The sequence below is a fragment of the Anser brachyrhynchus genome (assembly GCF_964034855.1).
Source record: "Anser brachyrhynchus genome assembly, chromosome: 20".
NCBI classification, from domain to species: domain Eukaryota; kingdom Metazoa; phylum Chordata; class Aves; order Anseriformes; family Anatidae; genus Anser; species Anser brachyrhynchus.
This window is the reverse complement of record NC_137713.1, coordinates 6,082,804-6,095,969: the sequence shown is the minus strand read 5'-3', so window position 1 is coordinate 6,095,969 and position 13,166 is coordinate 6,082,804. Positions and strand designations below refer to the sequence as shown.

Sequence of the window (13,166 nt, the reverse complement as noted above, 5' to 3'; positions counted from 1 at the left end):
AAAATTAATAAATGAAATTGCAATTAAAAAATAAAATTAATAAATGAAATTGCAATTAAAAAATAAAATTAAAATAAGGTTAGAATTAAAAATTAGAGTAAGGTTAAAATTAAAACCTCAGGTTAAAAATTTAAAAAATAACGTTAAAATTAAAAAATTAATGTTAGAAGTTAAAAAATGACGCTAACATTAAAAATTTAAAGTTCTAATTATTATTAACCCTAAAATGGACGTTAGCGTGAAAATTAGCATTCAGATTAACATTAAAACCAACTTTAATATCGTAATATTAACATTAATATTAAACATTAAAAATTTAAAATCAATATTAACATTAATATCGCAATATTAACGTTAACATTACACATTAAAAACCCATCAAAGTCAATATTAACGTGAATATTAAAACTAAAGACCCGAGATGGGTGACAGGTGCAGGATGCGGCCCTGCCGCACGCTCCCCTCCCGCGCACCGGGGGGCTCGGGGCCCTGCAGCCCCCGGTGCCCACGGGGCCGTGGAGCCGGGTGCCGGTGACAGAAGCGGCGCGAGGATGAGGAGCACGGCGTCGAGCCCCGGTCGGGCCCGGCCCTGCCTCGCGCCCCGTTAGATGAATTTTCAGGGCCGTGCCGCGCCGGCTCCCAACGCCGAGCCATCGCCCGTCGGCTCGCTCCTGCACCGCGGCCACCCAGGGGTTTGGCCACCGTGGGGCCGTTTTGGTGGCCGAGCGAGCCCACGGCGGCGCTTGGGGCAGGGAAAGGGCTCTGGGGGACTCGTAGAGGCTGAGGGTCCCGACAGGTGGAGCCTGAGGGTGCAGACATGGAGGGTCCGGAGAGACGGACGCGCACCGCTGCGACGGGTGGGAGAGGAGAGCCTTCGGCCTCGGGTGGAACATCGCAGCGGCAGGGCAGGGCGTTCGGCCAAAGCAAACAGAGAGAAAAAATCCCGAGGAAAACAAAACAGCCGGGGCCGGTGCGGTGCCTGGTGGCCGTAAGGGAAGGCCGGGAGGGCACGAGGCCTGCGGAGACCTCGAGGGCCTAGGGGAAGCTGAGAGCGCCGCGGGGCTCTGTCTGCCTACGCTAGGAGGCAAAAAGAAGCTCTCAGGAGATCTGCTGCCCTCTGTAAAGACACCCGGGGAATGAGTAAACATCGTGGAGAGAAAAAAAATAAAAGCTAAAGGGACAGCGAAGCACAGCACTGGCACAGAGAGGCGTTTACACAAACCAGCCAAGGACAGGGGAGGCTGGAAGGGAGGCGACAGCTCCTGCCCGGCCTCACCGGGGGTCTGCGGTGGGCTCCGGCGGTGGTCCCCGGGGTCCCCATCTGGGGACAGGTTGGAAAAGCAGGACACAGCCCGGCGAGGTGTCTGCTCCTCCCTTGGCCACCAGGACGGACATGTTCGCCTTCCCCAACTTGTGGTGGTGCAGAGCAGAGACCCCGCAGCGGAGGAGGGCTGCAAGCTGGAAACCCCCGTGCATGATCGTGGGGAGCGGGTGGCTCCCCCTGGGGAGATGCTCCCGTGAAAAGGAAAAGGAGAAAAAGCAAAACGCCCCGAACCCAAAACGGGCAGTGCTAGAGCGGGGTCCGCATGCGGAAACTCAACCTGAGACGTGTGTGCGCCCAGCCCACCCCACACCCCCTCGGCCCTGCTCTCTCCATCACTTAGAAAATTAAGATATAAAACAAAAGCCTAAAGGTAGAGGCATTCCCCTACTTCAGAGAACATTTCTGGCCGTATCTTCAATCTGGAGAGCAGCTGGGCAACCACGTTTCTTTGGTAACATTTAATTTCCAGTCAGAGGCTTTCATGCCCCTCAAAAGAAGAGAAATACACACAGCAGTGCTACCACCTAGATGCATCTAAATCCAGCTCATGCTGCGAATCCTCCGGCTCCTCGAGCAGCCGTTGTGCCCACCGACAGACACAGGGCTCCCTCGGAAATGCCATTTTCCACCTGGTTTCTGTCCTTACTGGGGCCAGCGCAGCTACTGGTGCACAAGGCGATGCTCACGGCCCTGCTCTGCTCGTGGATGAGCGCAGCGTGGCGTCTTACGGTGCTTCAGGGCCGCGCACCGAGCCGGTGCCGTGCCCCATCCCGTTTCACGCGCCGTGCCTCTAACACAGAAACCCACGCGGCCAGAGCTGTGAAAGCCAGAGCTGCACAGATAACCCCCCCGCAGACCCAGACATCTTTCAAGATAAGCAGCTAAAATTAATTTTTGCAGAAGCCGCTCGCGGCAGCCCATCGTCTCGCCCAGCAGAGCTCCGTAAAATAATCCCCTCCAGTGAGAAGCACCTTTACAGCGAGAGACAGCGAGTGGCAGCACCTGAGGTCTCTGAAGGGAGAGCCAGAAGGTGCCACCGCTGCATCCCGCTCCCCCCAGCAACCACAAAACGGGGCCCGTGGGATGCAGGGGGCGGAAAACAGCCCCGAAGCACCGTGAGCCGCTGGGGCTGCGGCTCTCAGTATCACCCATCTCACAGTCGGGGTCCTGGGTGATGGAAAGGGAAGGGGGATAACGGGAAGGCTCCACGTGTCCAGCCCCCCACTCGGGGGGGACCTTGGCTCCCACAGGCTGGGACCGACCTAGCGGGGTCCCGCAGGTCCCCGCTGCCCCCAGCCACAGGGCGGGACGGAGCCGGGGGCTCAGGTGGCCGCAGGGGCGGCCGGCGCATCCTCGCTGCCGCTCACGGTCTCGTATTTGGGCTCTTCCTCGGGGGCAGCCTGGCCCTTCGTTTCCAGGCTCAGGGCCACCTCCAGGCTTTTGCCCCTCTCCATGGCGTCGCCAGCCCCATCCTGAGCCCCGGAGCCTTTCAGCGGGGCCGATGCCAGCGGGAAGGACCGTCTCTTCCCGGGGAGGTGCTGCTGTTTGCCGGGGCGCTGCTCACCTGCAGCCCCCGGGACGCTCTCCCTCTGCTTGCAGCCGTTCGCCGAGTCCCTGCGCTGCGCCAGGGCCCGGCGGGGTGGTTTTTGGATGGCCTCGACGCTCCTCCGCACCTTGGGATCCTCCTTGGCGGCCCACTTGCCTTTCGGCAGGCTCCCCAGCCGCTTCAGCACGGCCTGGACCGGTCCCTCGCCACCGCCCTCGGCTTTGGGGTCCTGCCCGGCCGTTCCCACCATCATATAGATGGTGGTGACGTTGGGCTCCTTCCCCTTCGCGTCCCAGCTGCCGCTTTTGGCGGCCGCTTCCAGGGCTTCCACCCTCTGGGCCACATGCCTGGTGCCGGAGACCACCCGCCGGCGGCCCCCCGGGGTGGCCCGGGGCGATGGCCGGTGGCTTTCTTCCCCCTTGGCGAGGGGATCGGGGCTCTCGTAGCCATCGCTGGCCGGCTGCTCAGCGGGGGGCTCGTCCCCTGTGTCCCCTGATGTGGGGGACAGCTTGGCCGCCCCCCACGGGGTCTTGGGCTTCCTCCCGGGGCTTGGGGTCTCCGCCGCACCGAATTTCGTCCCCTCGGCGAAGGAGACGGAAGGCCGCTTGGCCTTGGCGATGCTGGAGGTGCGGGGGATGGCGAAGGGCTGCGAGACGTCCTCGGAGCTGAAGGCAGCCGGGTCCGGGAGCGCCTCGCCGGGGGGGGAGGCCCCATCCTGCAGCTCGGTGCCCTCCAGCAGCGGGACACCTGCGGGAGAAGGGGGAGAGCTTCAGGGCTCGGGACGCTGCTGCAATAGGGGTGTGCCCACGTCGGGCACGTCCCAGCGCACGAGTCCAAGCACGGCCTCGGCTCGTCCTTGGGGAGAGGGAAGTGAGGGAATAAAAATAACGGCAGGCTGCGCCCAGCATCCTTGGGAAGCCCAAGGACTGTAAAAGGGTGGGATGGGGTCAGGGCAGTGCGGAAAGGCTGCGGGGAGAGGAGGCGCAGCTTCGTGGGTCACCTTCTCTGGGAGGGACGGAGTACTCGGGTCCCTCGTTGTCAGTGTCGAAGGAGGAGAAGGAGCTGTCCGAAACCCAGGCGGCCGAGGGCGACTCGATGAAACTGGGGTTGAAGGGGATTTCTGCGTCGTGGTGGGAAACTGGGGGCGAGATGACGACAGGCTGAGGTCTGGGGGCACAGAGCATCACCCGCCCCGTGGGATCCCCCCGCAAAAGGGCTGTCGGCAGCTCCGTTTTCCTCACCTGTGACTTTGGGAAGTTTGTAGCCGCCCAGGGAAAAGCAGGGCATCATAGCGCTGAGGTTCGCCAGCACCCCCTGCACGTGGTGCTTCATCCTGGCCACCACGTCGTCGTCCGGCACGGCCGCCCTGCACAGGGACAGGAGCATGAAGGCACAAAAGGGACGGGGTTTGGCAGCAAGGGGCCCCTGCACACCCACCTGTCTCTAGCGTCTGCGGGGCCGGCGCTGCAGCAGCAGCAGACGACGCAGAGCAGCAGCAGGAGGAGAGGGACGAGGATGGCAGCGGCCAGAGCCCCGCGGTCCAGACCTAAATGGGAAAAAAGGGATCGGGGTGTCCGTGGCTGCACCCCGACATCCCCATCCCTGGCGAGGATGCTGCGGACCCTCCTCGTTTGGATGGAGGAATAAACGTGAGGCTGCTCTTACTCAGCATGCAGTCGCCCCCCACGGGGTGGCAGGGCCCTCGGGAGCACTGGCACGGGGAGGAACAGTTCGCGCCAAAATACCCCTCCGGGCAGGTGTCGTTGCAGCTGAAAGAGAGAAGAAAGGAGGGGAAATGCCCCCGGGGACGGGGGGTCCCGGCCCTGCCCTGCTCCCCCCATTACCTGGGTCCCCAGTAGCCGGCCTGGCAGAGGCAGGCACCCGACACAGGGTCGCAGCTCCCCCAAACGCACTCGGGGCAGAGGAGCTGGCATCCGTCCCCGAAGGTGCCCGCGGGGCAGGAGCTGTTGCAGCTGCCGAGACAAAGCAAGGAGGCGTCAGGGTGCCGGGACCCCCGCCAGGACCCACGGCCGCATCCTGCACCCAGGGGGCAGCGGGGGGTACCTGGGTCCCATCCAGCCGGGCTCGCAGTGCAGGCACGATCCGGTCTCCGCATCGCAGGCGTCCCCGTGCCGGCAGCGGGGGCACGGCTGGAGGCAGCCCTCGCCGTGGAAGCCGGGGGCGCAGCGCTCCTTGCACAGGGTCCCGTTCCAGCCGGGCTGGCACGCCAGGCAGAAGCCGTCCACGGGCGAGCAGGGCTGGCTGCGCTTGCAGCTCCCGCAGCTGCACGGGCATAGGGGTGGCGAGGCCTCGGCATCCCCCCCCCAAAAAAACACGGGGTTTTGCCCCACGGCAGCATCGATTTGGGCCACAGGGAGATGCCGCAGGGCAGGAGCCGAGCAGGATAAATGCTGCCTTGGGGCACGGTACTGAGGATGGCCAGATTTAGGGATGACACCAGAGCTTTCCTCTACTTTTTTAGGGGCGACGCCAATGCTGCACCCAACCGGGGCTGCTCGAACCTCCCCCTCCCCAACATATCTCCCCATCCAGCCAAAGGGACGGACACACCCCCATCGATTTTCCCCCTGCTCACCTGTGCACACACTGAGACCCGTATTTCCCCGCCGGGCAGGGCTCCCGGCAGCTCCTTCCCTGGTACCCGGGGACGCAGCTGCAGTGCCCGGTGAGGGGGTTGCAGGAGCCGTGCAAGCAGTCGCAGCGCCGCTGGCACGCCGGCCCCCAAAACCCAGCCTTGCACTCGCACTTGCCCGTCTCCTGGGCGCAGGGCGAGAGGTTGCAGGAGCACTTGAAGCTGCACCTCCTGCCCCACCAGCCCGGCAGGCAGCGGCAGTGCCCGCTGAGGGGGTCGCAGTGCGAGCTGGCGGCGTTGCACTGGCACTGCTTCTTGCAGCTGGGGGACCACCAGCCCGGCTCGCAGCGGCAGGCACCGGTCAGGGGCTCGCAGCGGCCGTGGGGCCCGCACTGGCAGGGGAATTGGCACAGCTCGCCCCAGCGATCGGGGTCGCAGGTGCAGCGCCCGCTCGCCGCCTCGCACGTCCCGCCAGGGTGGCACGGGCACCGCTGTTTGCAGTCGGGGCCCCAGTACTGCGCGGGGCAGCCTGCGGGGGGAAGGAGACAGCAAAGCCAGGAGGAGGAAGGGGGGGATCACAGGGAAGCCCTCCCAGCATCCCGGGGAAGGCTGGAGGAGGCGGGGAGCACTCACGGGAGCTGCAGTCTGCGCCGAAGAAGCCGGGTTTGCAGCGGCAAAGCCCGGGTTTCACGCACACCTCGTCCGGCCCGCAGGTGTCCTCCCCTTCGCACAGCGCTGTCGGGGCACATCAGCGTGTGCCATCCCCACCGGGGTGCCACCACGCGTGGTCCCCACCACCTCCCGCACCCCCAGCCCACCCGCAGGGGGCTGGCATCCCCCTCCCCACCATCAGCACCCCGCTCCCCACGCTCGGTGGATGGCCGGGGGCTCCCCAAGGCGCCGCAGGGCCAATGGCATGGAGAAAACTTCCAGCCGAGCGTGGGACGAGGATTTTGGGTGTCATCCATCGATGGCTTACCAGCCGTGCACTCCCGCCCTTCCTGCTTCCAGCCGGGGCAGCACGCCAGGCCCGCGGGGGGGCTGTGGGACAGAGAGGGGACATCAGCTGGGGACTGGGGGGGGACCAAGGCCGGGTATGTCTGCGTTCAGCTTCAGGGCTTTGGCTAAGACGAAGCTAAAGCGGGGTGTTCCCCCCCCGGGGCTCGGCCTCGCACACGGGGAAGCCGCGAGGCCCCGGGGGCTTTGCTCCGGAAGGAAGCCGGGAAAATAGAAGGAAATTTAAGACGCTGCAGCCAGCGTGGGCCGCGGGGCTGGTGCTGGGACAGGCGCGCCCGGCGCTGCCGACACCATGGCTACGGAGCCCAACCAGGGCCCTGATGCTTTGGGAGAGGCTCAGAACTGTGCTGGTGACCCCAAAAAAAGGCACCAAGACATGGCGTTGATGGAGAGATCAACGGGAGGGGCAACGTAGCAGCAAAGGGGCAGGGATGTTGCCTCCAAACGCCATTTAGGATTTGCTCCCATGACATTTCTGGCCTGGTGAGCGTTAGAAGTGTTGCCAACGCTCCCAAAACCCCGCCGTTGCCCCCAGGCTCTCTTGGTACGTGAGAAATAACCCCACGGGGAAGGGATTTGGGGGCCTGGAGCCCCCCAGCACCGTCCTGCTCCCTGTGCCCACGCAGCACCAGGCTGCAGCTCTCCGTCCATGGAAGGCCGGACCGAGGATCCCACCCTGCCGCCACCCAAGGGTCCCGGGGACGCGGTGGCACCCACCTGTCCACCTTGCAGACGTTCCTGCCGTCGGGGTCGAGCTCCTGGGCAGAGCCCTGCACCCACAGCCACAGCTGCAGGCACAGCAGCGGCCGGGCGCTCGCCATCGTGCCGGGGCGCGAGCGCCGAGGCTGTGTCTGTCCTTCTGTCCGTCCGTCCGTCCCGTCCCTCTCCCGCGGCTCGGCCTCTTCCTCCCGCCAGCCTTGGGTTTCTTCCTGAGGAAACGCGGGAGGAGGCGCCCCGATCCCACGTCAGGGGTGCGCAGGGAAGGAAGGAGCCGGGAATGCCACCGGGCGGGCTATTTTTGGCCCTCGCTGCCAAAAAAACGGGCAGCCCGGGACTCAGCACCCCACGCGGGGCAGGGCGCCCACCCAGCATCTCCCCTTCACCTGCTCCACCGCCCCCCAAAGCTGCTTCGGCCGACGTCCCCAACCCCACCTGAGGCATCCGTCTGCCGCCTCTCCTCCTGCTGTCCCCCCGGGGTCCCCACGTCCCCCTGGGCACACGGCGGGCCCCAGGCTGCCCTTTGAACCAGCCGGGGGCCAGGGCCTGCGGCCACCACTGGCCACCGTCCCACCGCCCGCCTCCCCAGGAGCTTTGTGTCAGCAGATGCACAGGAAACACCTTTTTCCTACCCAAGCCTGGCCGGCCAGGGGGGTGGAATCCAGGCTGCAAGCGTGGTGCTCCCCCCAACACGCAGGATTTAACTCCTCCGCACCCGGCGCTGTGCCCGAGCAGCCCCAGTTGCCATCGCAGGTCACCCGCTGGCCATTTGGGGTGGCTGGAGCACAGCCCATTGCCACTGTCCCCAAGCCAGCCCCCCCGTAGGGGCTCTGGCACCGTGCAGCAGGCCGCAGCCCTTTGCACCAGCACACAAAAAGCCGCAGATTCGCTGGGGAACGGCTCCCAAAACCCTTCCCCAGGCTCCTTCCAAAGCAAAGACAGAGCAACGGTTGCAGCGGGTGCCTCGCCGGAGGGACGAGCGCCCCGTTTATTTCTGACTCCAGTTCTAGATTGAGGAATTACCCGGCCCACGGGAAGGCTGTGCCCCCACAAGCACAGGGATTGCCAAAGTTTTCCAGTTGCCAGCAGCAGGAACAACTCCCGGTACAAAAATGATTCACCCCGCGTCGGATACGTGCAGGAGGGGCACTCGCTGCGCCGCAGCCCCACGGCTCCTGAGCGCCAGAGCACCCGGACACCCAGCCCTCACCAGTGCAGCGTGCTCAGCCCGGCGCGGGCACCCGCAGGACAGTGCCCATCCAGCCCGGGCACTCTTCCTCCTTCTTCACATTGCAGGGATACGGGGAGGCACGGTCGGAAAGAGGGGAAGGAAAATACCCAAGGCAGGGCAGGATCCGGCAACGGGGCCCCTGGGCTGTGCCCACCATGGGGTGCTGCAGTGCAGTGGGGAGCGGGCACCCACCGAGCTACAAGCAGGGAGAAGCGCGGAGCAGCACCCATGGGTGCTGAGCTGCCCCGTGCTGGCTGAGCCCCCCCACTGCCCCGTGCCCACGCGGCTCCTGGCGGTGCCGGCTCCAGCGGGGTCAGAGGGGCGGCGACGCTCTGTGCGGGCCGGCCGCCCGCTCGCTCTCTCCCACCGTCTCCAGCTTCGTGTCGGACGAGTCGATGATTTCCCAGGCTCCGGAGCAGCTGGGCGCGGGGGGGTCTTTGCTGCTGCCCTGATACCACAGCCCGAAGCTGCAGAGAGAGCAGATAAGGGGTGTGAGGGAGGAGAGCTTCCCAGGGAAGCGGCCGGATCCCAGCCGCCCTTCTGCATGCCTGGCTGCGAGCCCCCCCGAATGCGTGGCAGCCCCGAGGAGGCAGCAGGGTCTCTGCCTGCCCAGGGAAAGATAAATCCCCCAGGAACCAAGCAGTCCTGCTCTGTGGCAGCACCCCAGGGCAGGCACCAAGCCCAGCCAGCGTTGGGTCCACGGCTGAGCCCAAAACCTGCTCCCTGCTGGCAGAGCCACCTGTCCCCGCCAGCGCCTGACATTGGAGTGAACTTACAAGCTCCTGATTTTGGATTCGGGAGGCTGACCATCCACACAGTCTGCGCTGCGAGCCGGGAGCCAGGAGCCCTCGTCTTCCTCGCTGCAGCACAAAGGAAGGGACAAAAACCCAGCTGAGCCACACATGGCGAGCACCAGAGCCCCCGAGGCACCCGCCATGCCCCAGCACCATACGTAACAGGCAGCCACCGCTTCCTCTGCCCTGGCTGTGCCACAGGAGCAGCTCAGGGAGAGCCCTCCTGGCATTTTCTGTCTTATTTTGGGTCTCCATCACTGCCTGGCGGGAAGGCACCCATCTTTTCCTCTTGCTCCCAGCCCGCTCCATCCCACGCTTGCTCTCCGAGCCCTTGGCACCCAGTCACAGCAACGCTCGCATCCCACAGCCAGCCACATTTCACGGCGAGCACAGCCCCAGCACCGTGACCTCAGCCCCCAAAGCTCTCGGATATCAGCTCCAAACACCCAGCGCTTGGTCAGCAGACGCTGGTCCGACATGGCCGCGGCAGCAGAGCTGCAGCCCACGCCGAAGTCCGTAGGCAGCTAAACCTGGCACGCCGCTCAAGGGACCTGTGGGCACTGCTGCTGCCTTGGCTGGGTGCCGGGGGGACGTCCCCAGCCCTGCGCAGCCCCCAGCCCACCCAGGGTCTGTGCCAGCTGAATGCGGTCTCAGGGGCGCCACCAGCTACAGCTCGGCGACGTGATGGGGACCAGCCAGGCCCCGCAGGACAGGGGGTGACCCCCAGGAGAGGACTGCAGGGCAGTGCATGGTGGCAGCTGTCCGGTGGCAGCGTGCGAGCAAAGCAGGCAGCTCCCCCGAGCACGCAAGCGAGCAGCATTTTTAGCAGGAGGAAAAACAAGCTGTGCGGAGCTGGGGGAACCCCCGTGCTCCTGAAAATCCCGTTCTGCCTCTCCAAGGGCACTGCAGGTTGCACAGAAAGGTTTCGGATAGGTGGGGAGGACCCATCCCTACCCTGACCGGCCTGGCCCGGCAGGTCCCAGCCAGGAGCACCGAGAGCATCCCTGCCCTTCCCAGCCCCCGGAGCTCCGAGCAGCACCAGCCACCTCCTCCTGCCTGAGCAGCAGAGCCAGGACTGATGAGGGCTGCCAGAGCTGGGAAGTGGCCATGCTGGGAGCCTCAGCTCCAGCCCCAGAGCACTCTCGGGCTGCTCCAGGTTGTACAACCCCCCCTGCCAGGAGCCCCCAGTGCAAGCAGCAGCAGCAGGTTTCAATGGCACAGAAGAGCTCAGCCCCCTTCAGACCTTTATTGAAGCCCCGAAAGCCAGTGAGATACGTCCCCATGCGTCCCCCCGATGCCACAGAGCAGCTTCAGCGCAGGCTTAGCCCCCTGCCTCGAGCAGGGCTGGTGCTCAGGAGGGTCCTTCCCCGTGGCGAGGAGTCTGCTGGAGCCAACACTGCCCACAAACGTCTGGCAGAGCCTCCAGGGAACACGTCTACCGTCACCTTCAAGGGCTCTCTGCTGGGTGGCCTCCAACCACACAGCGCAGGGACCAGCCCGGTGGTCCCAGCACCGCCACCATCCACGCAGGCACAAGAGGCACTCGGCCATGGAGCAGGCGTGTGACGGGTGACAGGGGCATGCGAGCGGCGGCAGAGAAGAGCCCAGCCCCTGCAGCACTCCCAGGGCTGAGCCAGAGCGAGACATCAAGCGCAGACAATAAACCTTTGATCTCTGGAAGCAGGCAGGGACGAAGCAGGGAGCCCCGGGGAGTTCCCTTGCAAGGTGTCACAGCGCAGGGAAGCACCAAGCCGGCCGGCATCCACCCCGCTCAGACCTCCCTGTCCTCGGACCAGCCGGACTCACCTGCTCGCCGACTCCTCTGCCGTCCCCAGCATTTTGGCTCGGATTTTTCTTTTCTGTCTTTTGATTGTCGACTTCATTGCATCCAGGAAGAAGCTGGGAACTCTGTCTTCATTCAGCAGCTCCCTGGCGAAGAGAAGGTGGTGGTTAACTGAGAGCCTCACGAAGAAATCCTGCCTGGATGGTGCCAGGAGCAGCCAAGGGATGCTACGGGGACAGGAGGCACCCGGCTCGATTCCCCGTGCCACCAGGCTCACCGCTGGTAATAGGCCAGCTCCTCCTGCACCAGGAACAGGTTGGTCTTGAGCTCGTTCCGCTCCTGCAGGATCTGCTGCAGCTCTTCCTTGGAGAAGCAGCAGTGAGCGGGGCTCCTGCCCGCGGCCCGGGGCTGGGGCTCCTCGTCAGGCAGCGGCTCTCCTTCCTGGGGGACGGAGAGGGTGAGCAGGGGGACGCAGACCCTAAAGCCCTGCTCTCACCTCCCACTGCCACACGTAACAACCCCTCCTCGGCCGCTCGGAGTCCCCCCCGTGGGCAGCAGCTCACCGGGCTGGGCTTTGGCTGCGGTGCCTCGGAGGCAGCCCTGCTCCTCCTGTTCATCTCCCTCTGGGTTTGCACCACGACGGCCTCCAGGTCCGACTTCTTCTCCAGCGCGCTCTTGAGCTGCGCCTGCACCACGGCCACCTTGTGACGCAGGTCCTCGTTCATGGACATGAAGCGGTGCAGTTGCTCCTGCAGCTGGAAAGCCCACGGCAGCCACAAAGTCAGGCACAACGGCTCCGCTCGGCCGCCACCCGGGCCACCAGCGCCTGCACGGCGTGGGAAAGGCATCTGCCCCAGCAGGCTCGTGCCACCGGCCCCGGGGAGGGGACATGGAAGCAGGTCCCCAGGCCCTTCACGCCCTCCAGCTCCCCCGCACTCACCGCCTCCGTGTCCCGGCTCTTGCAGACGATCTCGTGGGCTTGGGCACGAATCTCGTCCCGCTGCTTGTCCACCACCTCCTTCAGCCGCAGCATCACCTCTCGTTCCTTCCGCGCCATGCTGTCTGCGCCCAGGCGTGGGGGAACGGGCGTGAGCAGCTCCGGGGACCCAGGGACACCCTCGTGCTGCCACCCTGCGTCCGTCCCCACCACCCTCTGGCACCCCTTTGGATCCCAGAGCCTGCGGGCGCCTCCACCTCCCTGGCACGAGCTCCTCCCAGCCCACGCAAGGCATATTTTGTCCCAAACCCTTCACCCGTGCTTAAAATCAGGGGATTGAGGGGTCCTGTGGCTCACACAAGCCAGCACTGGTGCTCTCTGTTAGGGCAGGGGCAGCCGGTGGTGGCAGGGCACCCCGAGCCCGCCGGGACACCCACCTTCCTGGGACTGGCTCTCGGCAAGCTGCCCCAGGAGCTGCTGGTTCTGCTCCTCCAGGTGGGCCAGGCGGCCGCGCAGGGCCCGCTCCCGGCGCTCGGCCTCCCACAGCCTCTGCTCCAGGTCCTGGGGGACAGGGACAGCGGGGTCAGGGCCGCCCCCGGGGGCTGGGGACAGCTTGGTCTGAGCCACCCCAAGGGGCTGGGGGACAGGACACAGCCGGGCGTGAGCCAACCCCAAGGGGACAGCAGCATCCCCCAGGGGAATCCCGCAAGGACAAACGCCACCACGGAGGGGACCCATGAAGGAAGAAGGGCCAGGCCAGCCACCTGCCCTCGGGGACATAGCAGAGGGGTCAGCACCTCCCCAGAGGGCCAAAGGGCCCCTGGCCGGGCGCCACCAGGAAGGGGACCGGGGACAGGTCACCGCTTCCCCCCGGGGATCCCATCGGCACCCCGCTCACCTCCGCGTCCTGCTGCCCGGCCGGCGGCGCCTCACCCTCGGACCCCGCCGGTGTCACCGGTGCCACCGGGGCCACCAGCGCCTCCAGCAACTCCAGCAGCCGCACAACTGGCGGCACCAACCCGGCCACGGCGTCGGGCCCGAAGCGGCCCGAGAGGCGGCGCAGCTCGGCGCCCAACGCGCTCGCCATGCGGTAGACGTGCGGCGGGGCCAAGCGGCCCGGAGGCGTCTGCCACAGGGGCTCTGAGCCCCGCGGAGGCTCCGCCATCGGCCGCCACCGTCGCCGCCACCGGACGCGGGCCCCGCGCTCGCTCCGCCCCGTCCCGC

The 13,166-nt window shown here is 65.3% G+C and overlaps 2 protein-coding genes across 2 annotated transcripts; both read right to left on the bottom strand.

Annotated features, from left to right (window-relative positions):
* Positions 1-1,767: 1,767 nt before the first annotated feature.
* On the bottom strand, positions 1,768-8,018 carry SCARF1 (scavenger receptor class F member 1). Its single transcript, XM_080563399.1, has 12 exons — positions 7,633-8,018; positions 7,198-7,409; positions 6,443-6,504; positions 6,097-6,198; positions 5,467-5,992; positions 4,935-5,153; positions 4,715-4,843; positions 4,536-4,639; positions 4,308-4,416; positions 4,112-4,236; positions 3,871-4,008; positions 1,768-3,617 (listed from the first exon to the last, which is right to left on the bottom strand). Exons 1-12 carry the CDS (start codon positions 7,639-7,641, stop codon positions 2,647-2,649), a joined length of 2,706 nt encoding a protein of 901 aa, XP_080419525.1. The 5' UTR covers positions 7,642-8,018; the 3' UTR covers positions 1,768-2,646.
* Positions 8,019-8,144: 126 nt separating this feature from the next.
* On the bottom strand, positions 8,145-13,117 carry RILP (Rab interacting lysosomal protein). The gene is made up of 8 exons (XM_080563410.1): positions 12,841-13,117; positions 12,380-12,503; positions 11,946-12,067; positions 11,569-11,760; positions 11,283-11,446; positions 11,029-11,151; positions 9,205-9,288; positions 8,145-8,895 (listed from the first exon to the last, which is right to left on the bottom strand). The coding sequence occupies exons 1-8, from the start codon at positions 13,105-13,107 to the stop codon at positions 8,742-8,744; spliced, it is 1,230 nt and encodes a 409-aa protein (XP_080419536.1). The 5' UTR covers positions 13,108-13,117; the 3' UTR covers positions 8,145-8,741.
* Positions 13,118-13,166: the final 49 nt, after the last annotated feature.

Bases quoted from the DNA above. Each gene is read 5' to 3' on its own strand.
- RILP (XM_080563410.1), bottom strand. From the start codon at position 13,107: ATGGCGGAGCCTCCGCGGGGCTCAGAGCCCCTGTGGCAGACGCCTCCG. The intron at 12,504-12,840 runs GTGAGCGGGGTG...CCTGTCCCCCAG, and splicing joins CCGGGCAGCAGGACGCGGAG to GACCTGGAGCAGAGGCTGTG. The intron at 11,152-11,282 runs GTGAGCCTGGTG...TCTCTTCGCCAG, and splicing joins GAGCTGGCCTATTACCAGCG to GGAGCTGCTGAATGAAGACA.
- SCARF1 (XM_080563399.1), bottom strand. The intron at 5,993-6,096 runs GTGAGTGCTCCC...TTCCCCCCGCAG, and splicing joins CGGCGCAGACTGCAGCTCCC to GCTGCCCCGCGCAGTACTGG. The intron at 4,640-4,714 runs GTAATGGGGGGA...TCTCTCTTTCAG, and splicing joins GCCGGCTACTGGGGACCCAG to CTGCAACGACACCTGCCCGG.